We start from the raw sequence: 17,266 nt of genomic DNA on the forward strand, positions 1-17,266 counted from the left end.
AGAAACAATACTTTTTACTGTATACTAATAAATGTGACAATAATAAATCAAATCAAATATCTGGTTTCAGTTCCTCTCTGCATTGGAGCTGCACACAATCAGCCAGGCTCTACTGTGTGTATATATGTGTGTGTACGTGCGGTGCGCGCATACGTGCGGTGCATGCATGTACGTGCGGTGCGCGCTTGTACGTGTGGTGCGTGCGTACGTGTGGTGCGTGCGTACGTGTGGTGCGTGCGTACGTGTGGTGCGTGTGTGTACGTGTGGTGCGTGTATGTGTGGTGTGTGTGTGCACATGTGGTGTGTGTATACACGTGGTATGTGGTGTGTGTGTGTGGGGAAGGTGAGTGGGGGTAGGATAGGCAACAGCTACGATGCCCTCCATAGACAAATAGTGTGTGAATAATTATCATATGTGGTCAGGCAGAAAAGGTGCCGGAGATTCTGTGGCACTGGTGTGACCATAACTCAGTCAGAAAGGAGAGACAAATCAAGTGTACTCACCCAGTCAGTGAGCGATCCGAGAGAGACAGTGTCACTGACCTGGAGGGATGGTCTGCACTTTCTGATCATCCAGCGCCTCCTCCTGTGGGACCAACGCCACAAATCGGGGTGGGGTGTTCCTCCGGGGAGTATAGCGGCAAACAGCATACACGTCCTTCTCCAGGCACTTGGTGAGCAGTGCGCTGAATAAAGTGGTGCTTTCTGTTGGGAATGTGAAACATAAACACAGCTCAGAACAATAAGCACCTGGCACCATGGCTGGCCCAAAGGCTGCTGGAAAGGACCAGGGGGGCTGACCTCTCTGAGCTGCTTAGCAAGTGGTGACGATAAAGTCAAATTGTTACTTCATCCCCTATAACACGATAGAATTCTTCATCAAGGTGGACAGTGAGGTAGTTGATTTTGAGACTAGGGTCCTGAATCTTAATAAAGGAAACTACGATGAATATGAGGCACAAGTTGGCTTTGATAGATTGGGAAATGTTATTTAAGGGGACGATGGTGGATCGGCAACGGCAAACATTCAAAGAATGATTATTTAATCCAGTCTGGCACAAAAATAAAACTGGAAAGGTGGCCAAACTAAGGCTTACAAGGGAAATTAGAGATAGTTAAAGGTCCAAGGGAGAGGCATACAAATGATCCAGAAAAACTGTAGACCTGAGGATTGGGACAGTTTATAATTCAGCAAAGGGACTAATTAATAAGGGGAAAATAGAGTACGAGAGTAAGCTCGCGGGGAACATAAACATTGACCGTAAAAATTTCTATTAGGTGTGTGAGATGAAAAAGATTGTTAACGACAAACTAGGTCCTTTACAGTCAGAAACAGGGGAATTTATAATGGGGAACAAAGAAATGGCTGACCAACTAAATACATACTCTGGTTCTGTCTTCACAAAGGAGGACACGAATAACGTACCAGAAAAGTTGGGGAACACAGGGTCTAGGGAGAGGGAGGAACGGAAGGAAATTAATATTAGTAGAGAAATGGTGTTGGGGAAATTGAGATTGAAGGCTGATAAATCCCCAGGGCCCGATAATCTACACCCCGGAGTACTTAAGGAAATGGTCTGAGAAATAGTGGGTATATTGGTATTCATCTTCCAAGGTTCTATAGCCTTTGGGACAGTTCCTATGGATTGGAGGGTAGCTAATGTAACCCCACTATTTAAAAAGGGAGGCAGAGAGAGAACAGGGAATTATAGACCAGTCAGCCTGACGTCGGTAGTGGGGGAGGATTTAATAGCAGAGCACTTGGTAAACAGCGGCTGGACAGGACAGAGTCAGATGGATTTACACGAGGGGAATCATGCTTGACAAATCTACTGGAATTCTTCAAGGATGTAACTAGTAGAGTTGATGAGGGGCAGCCAGTGGATGTGGTTTATTTGAACTTTCAGATAAGGTCCCACATAAGAGATCAGTGTGTGAAATTAAAGTGCATGGGATTGGGTAGTGTATTGAGATGGATAGAAAACTGGTTGGCAGTCAGGAAACAAAGAGTAGGAAATAAACAGGTCTTTTTCCAAATGGCAGGCAGTGATTAGTGGGGTACCGCTGGGATCAGTGCTGGGGCCCCAGCTATTCACTACATATAAATTAATGATTTAGACGAGGGAACTAAATGTAATATCTCCAAATCTGCAGATGACACAAAGCTGGGTGAGCTGTGAGGAAAATGGAGAGATGCTTCAGTGTGATGTGGACAAGTTGAGTGAGTGGGCAAATGAACAGCAGATGCAGTATAATTTGGAGAAATGTGAGGTTATCCACTTTGGGAGCAAAAACGGAAGGCAGATTACTCTCTGAAAGGCCATAAATTAGGAAAAAGGAATGTGAAATGAGACCTGGGTGTCCTCATGCACCAGTCGCTGAAGTGAAGCATTCAGGTGCAGCAGGCGGTGAAAAAGGCAAATGGAATGTTGGCCTTCATAGCGAGAGGATTTGAGTACGGGGCAGGGGTGTCTGGTTGCATATATATGGGGCCTTGGTGGGACCACACCTGGAATATTGCGTGCAGCTTTTGTCTCCTTATCTGAGGAAGGACGTTCTTGCTGTAGAGCGGAGGTTTACCAGGCTGATTCCTTGGATGGTGGGACTGACTCCCAAGGTGAGATTGAGTCGGTTAGGATTATATTCACCAGAGTTCAGAAGAATGAGGGTGGGGGGGGAATCTCATAGAAACCCGTGTCTGCGTGGGTTTCCTCCGGGTGCTCCGGTTTCCTCCCATAATCCGAAAGACGTGCATTGGCCATGCTAAATTCTCCCTCGGTGTACCTAAACAGGCGCCAGAGTGTGGCAACTCAGGGATTTTTTGGGGCAGCATACAGAACCATGGATCACAATTTAAGAATACAGGCTAAATCATTTAGGACAGAGATGAGGAAAAATGTCTTCACCCAGAGGGTGGTGAATATGTGGAATTTGCTACCACAGAAAGTAATTGAGGCCAAAATATTGAATGTTTTCAAGATGCAGTTAGATATAGCACTTGGTTGGGGCCAAGAGGATAAAAAGATATGGGGGAGAAGATGGGAACAGAATATCGAGTTGGATGATCAGCCATGATCATAATGAATGATGGAGCAGACTCGAAGGGCTGAATGGCCTCCTCCTGCTCCTATTTTCTATGTTTCTAACCAGGGTAATAGGATTCAGCATCTGACTCCTCGATTCAAAGTGTGAGAAATCGTTGGCGTGATCTATGATCCAGAGCAGTGGAGAGAACACATTAACGCCATTCAGTATGTAACCGCATGCTGTAATGAGAGGAAGTGGACCAGTTACAATGAGCTCAAATTCATCTTCTCATCTCTTAAGATATAATAATGCTCAGGTAGCATCAAACAATCAGTGATACAGCTCCCAAGGATAGGGGATACTCTTCAGGGTATTCTAGGCTAGTGGTATTCTATGCAGGGTTTTCTAGCGTAGTTATATTTTATACAGAGTATTTTGGGGTAGTGGTATTCTATACAGGGTATTCTAGGGTAGAGGTATTCTATTGAGGGTATTCTAGGGCAGGGGTATTCTATACAGGGTATTCTAGGGTAGCGGTATTCTATACGGGGTATTCTAGGGTAGAGGTATTCTATACGGGGTATCCTAGGATAGAGGTATTCAATACGGGGTATTCTAGGGTAGAGGTATTCTATATGGGATATTCTAGGGGAGAGGTATTCTATATGGGGTATGCTAGGATAGAGATATTCTAGACAGGGTATTTTAGGGTAGAGATATTCTATACAGGGTATCCGAGGATAGAAGTATTCTATATTGGGTATTCTAGGGTAGAGGTATTCTATACGAGGTATTCTAGGGTAGAGGTATTCTATATGGGGTATTCTGGGATAGAGATATTCTAGACAGGGTATTTTATGGTAGAGATATTCTATACGGCGTATCCTAGGATAGAGGTATTCTATACGGGGTATTTTAGGATAGAGGTATTCTAGACAGGGTATTCTAGGATAGAGGTATTCTATTCAGGGTATTTTAGGATAGAGGGATTCAAGACAGGGTATTCTAGGATAGAGGGATTCTAGACAGGGCATTCTAGGGTAGAGGGATTCTAGAGTAGGGGTATTCTATACAGGGTATTTTAGGATCGTGGTATTCTATACAGGGTATTCTGGGATAGAGGGATTCTATACAGGGTATTCTAGGATAGAGGTATTCTATTCAGGGTATTTTAGGATAGAGGGATTCTAGACAGGGTATTCTAGGATAGAGAGATTCTAGAGTAGGGGTATTCGAAACAGGGTATTTTAGGATAGTGTTATTCTATACAGGGTATTCTAGGGTCGAGGGATTCTGGAGGAGGGGTATTCTATGCAGGGTATTTTAGGATAGTGGTATTCTATACAGGGTATTCTAGGGTAGAGGGATTCGAGAGGAGGGGTATTCTATCTGATAACATATTTGCATCTGCTCTCTATTACGGCTGCATTGTAAATATATAAAATGTCACTCTCTCTCTCTCCAGTAGGATTCCTTCATGCTGGAACATTAGCTCCTAACGTTTTAACACTTCTCGCTGCCACTGCAGGGTTTCCCATCATTATCTGCATGAATCTGTCTTGTGAACCATCAGCTAACTGAGGAGAAGGGGGATGAAGTTTGGACCCTGTGCTCTATAAATACCCTGGGTAGAGCCATGCCCACTTGGCCAAAGGGCAGCAGTAACAGCGGCTGAGGGTTACCTGTTATCAGCATCTCATCTGGGTAAATGAACTGTGGGGGTCTGATGTGGTGGTGCTTCTTTAAGAGTGACAATGGCTTGAAACCAATGAGAACCAAGCCTGGGCCATCAAATCTCTTCAATTCCTCGGTTTCCTCTTTCTCCAGAACAATCTGCCTCTGTCCATAAACCTGGGAACCAAAAAGAACAAGAACAGGCTTAAATTATATGAAAGAGCAACATCTTTCGAGTACTCGCCCGCTGACCCTCCCAAAGCCTGTCCACCATCTACAAGGCACAAGTCAGGAGTGATGGAGTACTCTCCACTTGCAGCTCCAGCAACACTCATGAAGCTTGACACCATCCAGGACAAAACAGCCGCTTGACTGGCACTCCTTCTACAAGCATTCACTTCCTCCACCACGGACACATTGGCTGCCGTGTGTACCATCGATAAGATGCACTGCAGGAACTGACCAAGGTTCCTTCAATAGCTCCTTCCAAACCCACAACTACTTCCATCTAGAAGGGCCAGGGCAGCAGATACCTGGGAAGACCATCACTTACAAGTTCCCCTCCAAGCCACTCACTATCCTGACTTGGAAATATATTGGCTGTTCCTTCACTGTCTCTGGGTCAAAATCCCTGAACTCCCTCCCTAACAGCACAGTGGGTGTACCTACACCACATGCACTGTAGCGTTTCAAGAAGGAAGCTCACCACCACCTTCTCAAGGGCAATTAGGGATGGGCAATCATAGAATCCCTGCAGTGCAGAAGGAGGCCATTCAGCCCATTGAGTTTGTACCGACCATAATCCCACCCAGCCCCTATCCCTGTAGCCCCATGTATCTATCCTGATAGTGCCCCTGACACTAAGGAGCAATTTATCATGGCCAATCAACTAACCTGCACATCTTTGGAGTGTGGGAGGAAACCGGAGCACCCGGAGGAAACCCACGCAGACACGGGGAGAACGTGCAGACTCCACACAGACAGTGACCCAAGTCGGGAATCGAACCCGGGTCCCTGGCGCTGTGAGGCACCAGTGCTAACCGCCGTGCCGCCCGAACGGTCCTCTTCTGGATTAGGTCACACTGTGTGATATGAGCAATCACCGTCATGAGTAACACAGCCTCTGTGTTATTTTGTTAAATAACACAGAGGCTCAAGCACGCTCTGTTCATTAGGCTGGACATATTTTGTGGAATATTCCATCAATATAGATGGTCATGTAACCACATCAAGCAGATAAACTCAATGAAGTGAAAGCAAAATACTATGGACGCTGGAAATCTGAAATAAAAACAGAGAATGCTGGAAAAGCTCAGCAGGTGCACGGAGAGAGAAGCAGAGTTAACATTTCGGGTCCGTATGCCTCTTCTTCAAAGAGCTAATCCAGTGAAGGTCTGACTGAAAAATGGAAAGTTAATCTCGGTATAAAAAGAGCAAAGGGATGGAAGACTCTTCCCACTGGATGTCTGGATTACGATGGTACAAAATATTCAGGACATTGGAAGAAGGGTGATGCGTATCCCAGAAACGGGGCGGCACGGTGACACAGTGGTTAGCACTGCTGCTTCACAGCGCCAGGGACGCGAGTTCGATTCCCGGCTTGGGTCACTGTCTGTGTGGAGTCTCTGCACGTTCTCCCCCGTGTCTGCGTGGGTTTCCTCCGGGTGCTCCGGTTTCCTTCCACAGTCCGAATGACGTGCTGGTTAGGGTGCATTGGCCGTGCTAAATTCTCCCTCAGTGTTACCCGAACAGGCGCCGGAGTGTGGCGACTAGGGGATTTTCACAGTAACTTCACTGCAGTGTTAATGTAAGCCTTACTTGTGACACTAATAAATAAACTTTTAACTTTAAACAGGTAACAAGTTAAAGACAGAGCAGAAAATAAAAATGATACCTCGTACTGATCCTTATTTTAAAATAAAAAAGCAAGTTACAGGGAGGGAATCAGTTTGTGGAAGAAAGGGATGGAGAGAGTCAAATGTAAGTAGAAAGATTCCTACATTACAGCAGTGGCTAAACTTCGAAACCAATGCTGAACAAGGAGACAGGTTGTCGAAGTTTTTTGTCTTGCCCTCATCAGGACAAACCCCAGAAGGTCAAATTTCAAACAATTGTGACAATTTATACCACAGGAGAAAAGGGTGTTGATTGGTTGACAAGTCGACTCTGATTGACCGAGGTCTTGCCATGGAGAAAGCAATGGGGAGCTATAGGCTCCTCAAGCTGCCAGATAATTCAAAACAGGTGCAAGGCTTGGGCATATTCCTTTTGTCTGCAGGAAAGTTCAGAAGTACTTCATTGGCTGTGAAGTGCTTTGGGCCATCTTGAAGTTGTGGAAGGCGCTATTTTAATTAATACAAGTTCTTTTTCTCTTTATTTACTCATCTCATTACCATTCTATCTTTGCCTTGCACCATTGTCTCTTCTGTTATTTAATCTCTGCTGCCTCCCCTTTCACTCTTTCCAGCCCTCCGTGCATACCTTCCTTCTGTACCTGTTTGAACCCTGTGGCATGTCTAACGCGGGCTAGTTGTAAAGAAAAGTCATCGACCTAAAACATTAACTCTTGTTTCTCTCTGTACAGTACGCACAAGGGATACAATAACAGGGGAGTTCTGTTACTGGATGAGTAATTCAGAGGTTTTGACTAATGATAGAATCAGAGAATCCCTACAGTGCAGAAGGAGGCCGTTCAGCCCATCAAGTCTGCACCGACCACAATCCCACCCAGGCCCTATCCCCATAACCCTATGCATTTACTCTAGCTAGTCCCCCTGATACTAAAGGGGCAATTTAGCATGGTCAATCCACCTAACCCGCACATCTTTGGACTGTGGGAGGAAACCAGAGCACCCGGAGGAAACCCATGCAGACATGGGGAGAACATGCAAACTCCAGATAGACAGTGACCCAAACCAGGAATTGAACCCGGGTCCCTGGTGCTGTGAGTCAGCAGTGCTAACCTACTGTGCCACCGTGCCATCGATCTAGAGGCACGAGTTCAAACCACACCACAGCAACTGGGGGAGAAAAAGAGAAGATGCTGGAAAATCTCAGCAGGTTTGGCAGCATCTGTGAATAGAGAAAAGAGCCAACGTTTCGAGTCTGGATGACCCTTCGCCAGAGCTGTATAATAAAGGGGAAATTAGTCTGTGATCATGAAATTACCCGATTGTTGTAAAAACCCATCTGGTTCATTAATGCTCTTTAGAGAAGGAAATCTGCCGTCCTTATCCGGTCTGGCCTGTCTGAGGATCCAGAACCGCATGGCTGACTCTCAACTACCCTCTGATTGACTTAGAAAGCCACTCAGTTGTGTCAAAAGTCATGATGAAACTGCACTGTGGATGTGCCTTCACATCGCAGAGTGCAGCAGTTTTAGAAAACGCCTCATCATCGCCTTCTCAAGGGCAATTAGGGATGCACAATAACTCACATCTCGTTCATGAATTAAGAAAGAGCATTTTCTGTTTGTATTTCAGATTACCAGCATCCGCAGTGTTTTGCCTTTGGACAGGCAGGAGTTGACGTTTTAATTCAGCACGGTATAGGTTCACCGTCCTTTACCTGGGCCTTCTTGGTGTCGCTGGGCAGGAGCGGACTGCCCGTCTCCCCGTTAAACCAGCGGGTTTTGGTTTTGACGGGCTCGTTGCTTTCCCGGTACAGGCGGACGGCACTGGGTTTCCTGGCACTCCGCACGAGATTGTAAACTCCGACTGAAAGTTCCACGCCTTCTCCCAGCTTCAGGTTCAGCCTGGCCAAAACAAAACACAAAAAAAACAGGACATCAAATACAAGCGGCACCGGAACAGAGAGTTTAACAGGGGCTGAAACTCAAAGACATTCTGATGCACATTAAGCGGTTGAAGAAGGCAGCAGTTAAGGGATGGGGGGCGGTGGGGTTTAAGCCAAGGTCCTGACGATTTGGTCAGTTGGATGTAAAATATCCCACAGCACCACATGGAGGATGGCACGGTGGCACAGTGGTTAGCACTGCTGCTTCACAGCGCCAGGGACCCGGGTTCGATTCCCGGCTCGGGTCACTGTGTGGCGTTTACACATTCTCCCCGTGTCTGCGTGGGTTTCCTCCGGGTGCTCCAGTTTCCTCCCACATTCTGAAAGATGTGCTGGTTAGGGTGCATTGACCCGAACAGGCGCCGGACTGTGGCAACTCGGGGTATTTCACAGTAACTTCATTGCAGTGTTAATGTAAGCCTTACTTGTGACTAATAAATAAACTTTACTTTGGAGAGCAGGGAAGCTCTGTCCTGTCAAATTAACCTCCAAAAAACAGATCTGGTCATTATCTCACTGTTCAAGTGTGTGTGGAAAATAGTTGCTATGTTTACCAATGTTTGTGAGGAGGATTGTCAGAGGATGCAGCAGGATATAGATAGTCTGGTTAGACTTGGGCGGAGAAATGGCAGATGGAATTTAATCCAGACAAATGCGCCTCTGTTTTCTCAGAAGACTAAGGAAATTTGGCATGTCCACTATGACTCCCACCAACTTCTACAGATACACCATATAAAGCATTCTTTCTGGTTGTATCACAGCTTGGTATGGATCCTGCTCTGCCCAAGACCGCAATAAACTACAAAAGGTTGTGAATGTAGCCCAATCCATCACGCAAACCAGCCTCCCATCCATTGACTCTGTCTATACTTCCCGCTGCCTCAGCAAAGCAGTCAGCATAATTAAGGACCGCACACACCCCGGACATTCTCTCTTCCACCAAAAGATACGGTCACGTACCAACTGACCCAAGAACAGCTTCTTCCCTGCTGCCATCAGACTTTTGAATGGACCTACCTTGCATTAAGTTGATATTTCTCTCCATCCTAGCTATGACTGTAACATTCTACGCTCTCTCCTTTCCTTCTCTATGAATGGTATGCGTTGTCGGTATAGTGCGCAAGAAACAATACTTTTCACTGTATACCAATACATGTGACAATAATAAATCAAATCAAATCAAAGATGATGCATTTTGAAAGGTCCAATGCAGTAGGGAAATACACAGTAAATGGCAGGACCCTTAGAAGCATTAACATACAGAGGGATCTGGGCGTACAGGTCCACAGTTCCCTGAAAGTGGCAACACAAGTGGATAAGGTGGTCAAGATGGCGTATGGCATGCTTGCCTTCATCGGTTGGGCCATAGGGTGCAAAATTTGGCAGGTCAAGTTGCAGCTGTATAGAGCTTTCGTTAGGGCATGTTTGGAATATTGCATACAGTTCTGGTCGCCACATTAAAAGTTTACCAGGATGTTACCTGGTTTGGAGGGTATTAGCTATGAGAAGAGATTGGACAAACTTGATTTGTTTTCATTTGAACGTCAGAGGCTGAGGGGCGACCTGATAGAAGTCTACAAGATTATGAGAGGCGTGGATAGAATGGATAGTCAGAGTCTTTTTCCCAGGGTAGAAATGCCAATTACTAGGGGACAGAGGTTTAAGGCAAAAAGGGGGAAAGTTTAAAGGAGATGTGAGAGGCAAGTTTTTTTACACAGAGGGTGGTAAGTGCCTGGGACGCGCTGCCAAAGGAGGTGGTAGAAGCAGATACAACAGCAACATTTAAGAGGCATCTGGATAGATACATGAAAAGGCTGGGAATGGAGGAATTTGCTATGTAGAGACGAAAGGTCTTTAGTTTAGAAAGGCGTCGTGTGTCGATGCAGGCTTGGAGGGCTGAAGGGCCTGTTCCTGTGCTGTACTATATTCTTTGTATGGCCGATTCCTGTCAAAGTAACATGATGCACTTTATGATGTTTCAAAATAAGAGACGCAGCAGAGAAACAGGCCATTCAGCCCAACAGCTGCATGCCAGTATTTCCGCTTCCCATGAACTTTCTCCCTCCCCTCTCCCTTTAGCGTTATCAGCGTAACCGGCCAATGATTTTCTCTCTCATGCTCATCCAGCTTCTCCCTAAACGCAGCTACACCATTCATTACAACCCTGTGGGAGCCAAGTTCCACATTCCCATCACTCTCTGGGTAATGAAATTTCTCCTGCATTCCTGGCCTGGTCACTACCTGGTGTTGACGGCTTCTGGTTTCGCTCTTCCCTGCGAGTGGAAACATGCCCTGAGTGCCTAATCTATGAAGATCGTCCGTACATTTGAGCAGATTGTGTACATGAACACGGACGTTCTGTCTGCCAAGGTCCGCAGGGAGTACATTAGAAACTCTCCGAGGACCCAGGAGACGCGGTGCTACTCTGAGTGACTGCTGACCTGGTGACGGTCCTCTTCTTGTAGTCCTTGGCCCACACTTTCCGAAGCAGATCGTCCAACCTGGCTGACCCCTCGCCTTGCACAGCTGCATCCCCATCCTCTGATACACTGACAATGTCGCAGTAAAAGAGAGACATGTCAAACCCACCAGGCTTCTTCAGATGCATCAGGTCAAGGATGATCCCTGTACACAGACAAGGGCAGAGACAAAGACACGCCATTCACAGCATAGCAGCAAAAGGCAAAGCTTCTGTTATTATTGCTCGCGAGATGATGGGCGGGATTTTCCAGCCACGCTCACCCCCAAGGGTCCATGTCCCGCTCGCTACGATTCCCGTGGTGGGCGGGACGGGAAAATTCCGCCCAGTCTTTTGACAAAAATGATCGGCAATTTTCCCTGCAACGTTTCTCAGATTCTTTAAGTTGGAGCTGGACCCAGTTCTTGACGAGGGTAAAGATTGTGAAGTACAGAAAATCAGATTTGATCTGTGATCTCCTAGACTGGTTTTGGTTGCCTGACGGGTTTGACTTTGGGCCTGTTTATTTGCCTTGATTAGCAGACTATGTCGATGACTGGGGGGGGCGGGGGCGGGGGGGATAGAATGAGGAAAGAGAGGAAGAAGTGTTCAGTTCCGGTCTTCGTACCATCACGTCACAGGGCAGGCTGGCGTGGACTGCAGGTCTTACCCTTCCTTTCGTTTTGGATGCTGGCTGGCAGGACACCAACCCATGTTGGGAAACAGCCTTCTGGCCATCCCTACAGAACCACGCTTCAGTTCAGGTGACAATCAGGACAGTGGAAGCAGTGAAGGGATTGTTCGATGAAGCTCCAATGCACAGTACAACACTGGTCTGGCCACTACACTGTCTAACCCTGCTTCAACACAACTGACTAGTTTGAAAGGGAGAAGAGTGGGTCTAAGGCTAGTATTTTAAACTTAAATAAAGGCAACTATGTGGGCATGAAAGTTGTGCTAGCTAAGTGAACTGGGAGATTAGGCTAGGGGACAGATCAATAGACAACCAGTGGCAGACATTTCAGGGGCTGTTTCAGAATATTCTGAATAAGTAAATTTCTACTATTAAAAAGATTTGGAGGGGGAGGACCCACTTCCGTGGTTAACTAAAGAAGTTAAGGAAACTGTCAAACTTAAGGAAAAAGAAGCATATAACTGCAGGCCAGATGATTGGTTAGAATGTGAAGAACAGCAGAGAATGACCAAAGGTTAATCAGGAGAAAGAAATTAGACTATGAGAGGAAGATGGCTAGAAATGTGAAAACTTAAAGCATGTGTTTCTACAGGTGTTTAAACAGGAAAATAGCAAGTTAAGTGAGTCCTCTAGAGAGTGAGAATGAACCATAGAATCCCTACAGTGCAGAAGGAGACCATTCAGCCCATTGAGTCTGCACCAGCTCTCCGAAAAAACATCTTACTCAGATCCACCCAATCGATTTATCCCTGTAACCCCATGCATTGACCATGGCTAATCCACCTAACCTACAGTATCAGGAGAATTAGCTGGGTAAATACATAAGGTTATGGGGATAGGGCCTGGGTGGGATTGTCAGTGAAGACTCAATGGGCCGAATGGTCTCCTCCTGCACTATAGGGATTCTATGATTCTACACATTTTTGGACACTAAGGGGCAATTTAGCATGGCCAATCCATCTAACCTGCACATCTTTGGACTGTGGGAGGAAACCGGAGCACCCGGAGGAAACCCACGCAGACACGAGGAGAACGTGCAAACTCCACACAGGCTGTCACCCAAGCCGGGAATCAAACTGGGTCTCTGGTGCTGTGAGGCAGCAGTGCTAACCACTGTGCCACCACGTCGCCCAATGGGTAGACAATAGTAGATAATAGGAAAATGGCCAACAAAATGACCACATATTTGGATTTTGTCTTCACTGGAGAGAATACATAAACATTCCAGAAATATCTGTAAATCTGGAGGTGGAAAGGGGAGAGGAACTTGGTGAAATTACAATCATTAGAGAAGTGGTTTGAGCAAACTGATGGAGCTAAGGCTGGCAAGTCTCCGGGTCCTGATAGACTTCATCCTAGGGTCTTGAACAAATGAGGTGGTAGATACATTGGTGTTAATTTTGCAAAATTCTCTAGATTCTGGAAAGTTTCCATCAAATTGGAAAGTGGCAAATATAACCCCTCTATTCAAGAAGGGAGGGAGGCCAAAAACAGGAAATTATAGGCCAGTTAGCTTGACATCTGCCGTGGGAAAATTGTTAGAATTGATTGTTAAGTCCAAAGATGCGCGGGTTAGGTTGATTGGCCATGCTAAAATTGCCCTTAGTGTCCTGAGATGCGTAGGTTAGAGGGATTAGTGGGTAAATATGAAGGGATGTGGGGGTAGGGCCTGGGTGGGATTGTGGTCGGTGCAGACTCGATGGGCCGAATGGCTTCTTTTTGTGTTGTAGGGTTTCTATGATTCTGTGAAGGAGGCTATAGCTGGACACTTATAAAATCCCAAGGTAATTGGGAAAAGTCAGCATGATTTTGTGAAAGGGAAATTATGTTTAACCAACTTAATGGCATTCTTTGAAGGAGTACCATATACTGTGGATAAAGGGGAACCTGTAGATGTGCTGTACTTCAATTTCCAGAAAGCAAAGCAAGAAGAACAAAGAAAAGTACAGCACAGGAACAGGCTCTTCGGCCCTCCAAGCTTGTGCCGATCATGATGCCTGTCTAAACTAAAACCGTATGCACTTACGGAGCCCATATCCTTCCATTCCCATCCTATTCATGTATTCGTCTAGTTGCCCCTTAAATGCCGCAATCGTACCCGCTCCCACCACCTCCCCGGGCAGCGCGTTCCAGACATTCATCACCTTCTGTGTAAAAAAAATTTCCTCGGCACATCTCCTCTAAACCTTTCCCCCACGCACCTTAAACCTATGTCTCCTAGTACCTGACTTTCCTACCCTAGAAAAGAGCATCTGACTATCCACTCCGTCCATGCCTCTCATAAGCATTTGATAAGCATCAAAGATTATTGTGAAAAATAAAAGCTCACGATGTAGGGGGTAACATTTGAGCCTAGATAGAAGACTGGCTGGCTGGCAGAAAACAGAGAGTATGTATAAATGGGTCTTTGTCTGATTGGCAGGGCAGGAGGTGATGAGCAGAGTCCTGTCGAGGTCTGTGCTGGGGCCTCAACCTTTTACATCAATGGCTTAGATGAGGGAAGCAAAGGCATGGGAGATACATTTGCAGACAGTACAATGATAGATAGGAAAGTATGTTGTGAAGGGGACGTGAGTTTGCAGATGAATACAGATAGGTTGAGTGGGCAAAAATCTGGCAGATGGAGTATAATGTGGGAAAATGTGAAGTTGTTCACTTTAGCAGGAAGAATAAAAAAATCAGCATTACTTAAATGGAGAATAATTGCAGAATGCCGAGGTGCAGAGGGATCTAGGTGTTCCTGTGCTTGAATCACGAAAAGTTAGTATGCAGGTACAGCATGTAAATGAGAAGGCTAATAGAATGTTATTCCTTATTACAAAAGGAATTGAACACAAAAGTAAGGATGGTGTGCTTCAGTTACACAGGGCATTGGTGAGACCGCATCTCAAATACTGTGTGCAGTTTTTGTCTTATTGAAGGTATGGTGGCACAGCGGTTAGCACTGCTACCTCACAGCGCCACAAACCCCCGGGTTCCATTCCAGCTTTGGGTCACTGTCTGTGGAGTTTGCACATTCTCCCCGTGTCTACGTGGGTTTCCTCCGGGTGCTCCGGTTTCCTCCCACACTCCAAAGACGTGCAGGTTCGGTTGATTGGCTATGCTAAATTGTCCCTAATGTCAGGCGCATTAGCAGGGTAAATATGTGGGGTTACAGGAATAGGGCCTGTGTGGGATTGTGGTTGGTGCAGACTCGATGGCCTCCTTCTGCACTGTAGGGATTCCATGGGATTTTAAGGAAGTGTGTAAATGAGTTGGAGACGTTTCAGAGGGGGTTTGCTGGATCGATAGCTGGAACGAGCGGTTTATCTTATGGGGAAAGGTTGGGCAGACTGGGCTTGTTTCCACTGGAGTTTAGAAGGGTGAGGGGTGACTTGATTGAAGTAACTAAGATCCTGAATGGTCTGGACAAGGTGGGCATGGAAAGGATGTTTCTTCTTGTGGGAGAGTCCAGACCGAGCGGGCACAGTTTTAAAATTAGTGGTCGCCCTTTTAGGACAGAGATGGTGAGAATTTTTTTCTTTCAGAGGGTTGCATGACTTTGGAACTCTCTGGCCGGAATTTACTGGCACGTCCACTCGAGGTTCGTACGATCCCGCCCGAGACTAACGGAGAATGCCGTTCTCCGAGCCTTGCCCATCCCTGGAATCAGGGCAGGCGTGCCGGTAAAATTCCGGCCTCTGTCTCAGAAGGCAATGGGGGGTCACTGAATATCTTTAAGGCAGGGGTAGAGAGATTCTTGTTTGGCGAGGGAATCAAAGATTATTGTGGGTAGATAGGAATGTGGAATTTGAAACACAAACGTACAAGGCATGATCTCATTGAACGGCACAGCAGGCGGGAGGGGCCGAATGGCCTACTTACGCTCCAATTTTGTGCGAAGCACTATTTTCAATCTTGTCAAATCCATCCATTGCCTCAGCCCTCCCCGTCTCTGCGACCTGCACCCCAGTCCGATAACCCTCTGAAATCTCTGCTCTCAGGTGACAAGCTGAGGAAGAGGGTCTGCAGTGACCCAGAGGGTCAAGGATCGGGGGGGGGGGGCGGCAGCCATAAGCCAGAGGGCTGGTAGCAAGAGGAAAGGTGAGGGAGTGGAAGAGGCGGGGAGCTGGAGGGGCAACGACAGGGAGGGTCAGCGAGTGGAATGTGTGGCACGTGGGAGATTCGGCAAGCATGATGGGCAGAAAACCGGAGCGAAGTATATTTATATCTTTAAATTGATTTCATTTCAAAAGTTGTTCCATCGACCGCTATAGTAATTCAGCAACATTAAATATTTTCACTCACAGGTTATCATGTTGAGAAATGTCCTACAGACTCTAAAGACAGCTTTCACATTGGTTTCAATGGGAAAACCTGATTTGTTTAAAGTTGTTTCACATAAAGTTGCACTTCACGGCAATGCAACTGCAATCTTAAGTGAGGACTTTGTGATTCAACGTCTTTGAACCAGTCGCTGACAAATGCTTGATGGTAACAGTGGTTTGCCTACCTGTCTCTCGCAGGTCATTGGCCTTTGTTCTGGTCAGTCGTGCTTTGGAGCTGTCTTTAGCATGTGGGTTGTCATTGTTGGTGAACAGCATGATGCGCTTGTGGCTCAGTTTCAGCGTGACGTCACTGAAGAGATTGGAGCAGACCCAGAGAGCATCACTCAACGAGTCATCGGTACTGTGGCCTATGTTCTTCTTGAAGGACTTGTTCCCCTTCTCCCCCTCATACTGGTCCAACTCCAGTACTCGCTTAGCACCTGAGCCCAGACAGAGAGAGTCAGATTAGAACATCAATCTATTAAACACACCAGGGGAGGCGATGGCCCAGTGGTATTATCGCTAGACTATTAACCCAGAAACTCAGCTCATGTTCTGGGGACCCGGGTTCGAATGGCGCCACGGCAGGCGGTGGAATTTGAATTCAATTTAAAAAAAATCTGGAATTAAGAATCCACTGATGACCATGAACCATGGTCGATTGTCAGAAAAACCCATCTGGTTCACTAATGTCCTTTAGGGAAGGAAATCTGCCGTCCTTACCTGGTCTGGCCTACATGTGACTCCAGAGCCACAGCAATGTGAACAAAGAACAAAGAACAGTACAGCACAGGAAACAGGCCCTTCGGCCCTCCAGGCCTGCGCCGCTCCTTGGTCCAACTAGACCAATCGTTTGTATCCCTCCATTCCCAGGCTGCTCATGTGACTATCCAGGTAAGTCTTAAACGATGTCAGCGTGCCTGCCTCCACCACCCTACTTGGCAGCGCATTCCAGTCCCCCACCACCCTCTGTGTAAAAAACGTCCCTCTGATATCTGAGTTATACTTCGCCCCTCTCACCTTGAGCCCGTGACCCCTCGTGATCGTCACCTCCGACCTGGGAAAAAGCTTCCCACTGTTCACCCTATCTATACTCTTCATAATCTTGTACACCTCTATTAGATCCCCCCTCATTCTCCGTCTTTCCAGGGAGAACAACCCCAGTTTACCCAATCTCTCCTCATAGCTAAGACCCTCCATACCAGGCAACATCCTGGTAAACCTTCTCTGCACTCTCTCTAACGCCTCCACGTCCTTCTGGTAGTGCGGTGACCAGAACTGGACGCAGTTCTCCAAATGTGGCCTAACCAG

General features: G+C 46.6%; 1 protein-coding gene across 2 annotated transcripts in view; it reads right to left on the reverse strand.

The window, feature by feature from the left end:
- Positions 1-17,266, reverse strand: part of LOC144486465 (X-ray repair cross-complementing protein 5-like) — a 39,536-nt gene that overhangs the window by 11,068 nt on the left and 11,202 nt on the right. For both annotated transcript variants that reach the window (XM_078204499.1, XM_078204500.1), the window contains exons 4-8: positions 16,141-16,395; positions 10,938-11,121; positions 8,269-8,455; positions 4,710-4,878; positions 544-705 (exon numbers count right to left, since the gene is read on the reverse strand). In XM_078204499.1, coding sequence (XP_078060625.1) covers positions 544-705; positions 4,710-4,878; positions 8,269-8,455; positions 10,938-11,121; positions 16,141-16,395 — 957 coding nt within the window. The remainder of the gene's footprint in view (positions 1-543; positions 706-4,709; positions 4,879-8,268; positions 8,456-10,937; positions 11,122-16,140; positions 16,396-17,266) is intronic.

The sequence above is a fragment of the Mustelus asterias genome, unplaced genomic scaffold (assembly GCF_964213995.1).
Source record: "Mustelus asterias unplaced genomic scaffold, sMusAst1.hap1.1 HAP1_SCAFFOLD_350, whole genome shotgun sequence".
In the NCBI taxonomy this organism is placed as follows: domain Eukaryota; kingdom Metazoa; phylum Chordata; class Chondrichthyes; order Carcharhiniformes; family Triakidae; genus Mustelus; species Mustelus asterias.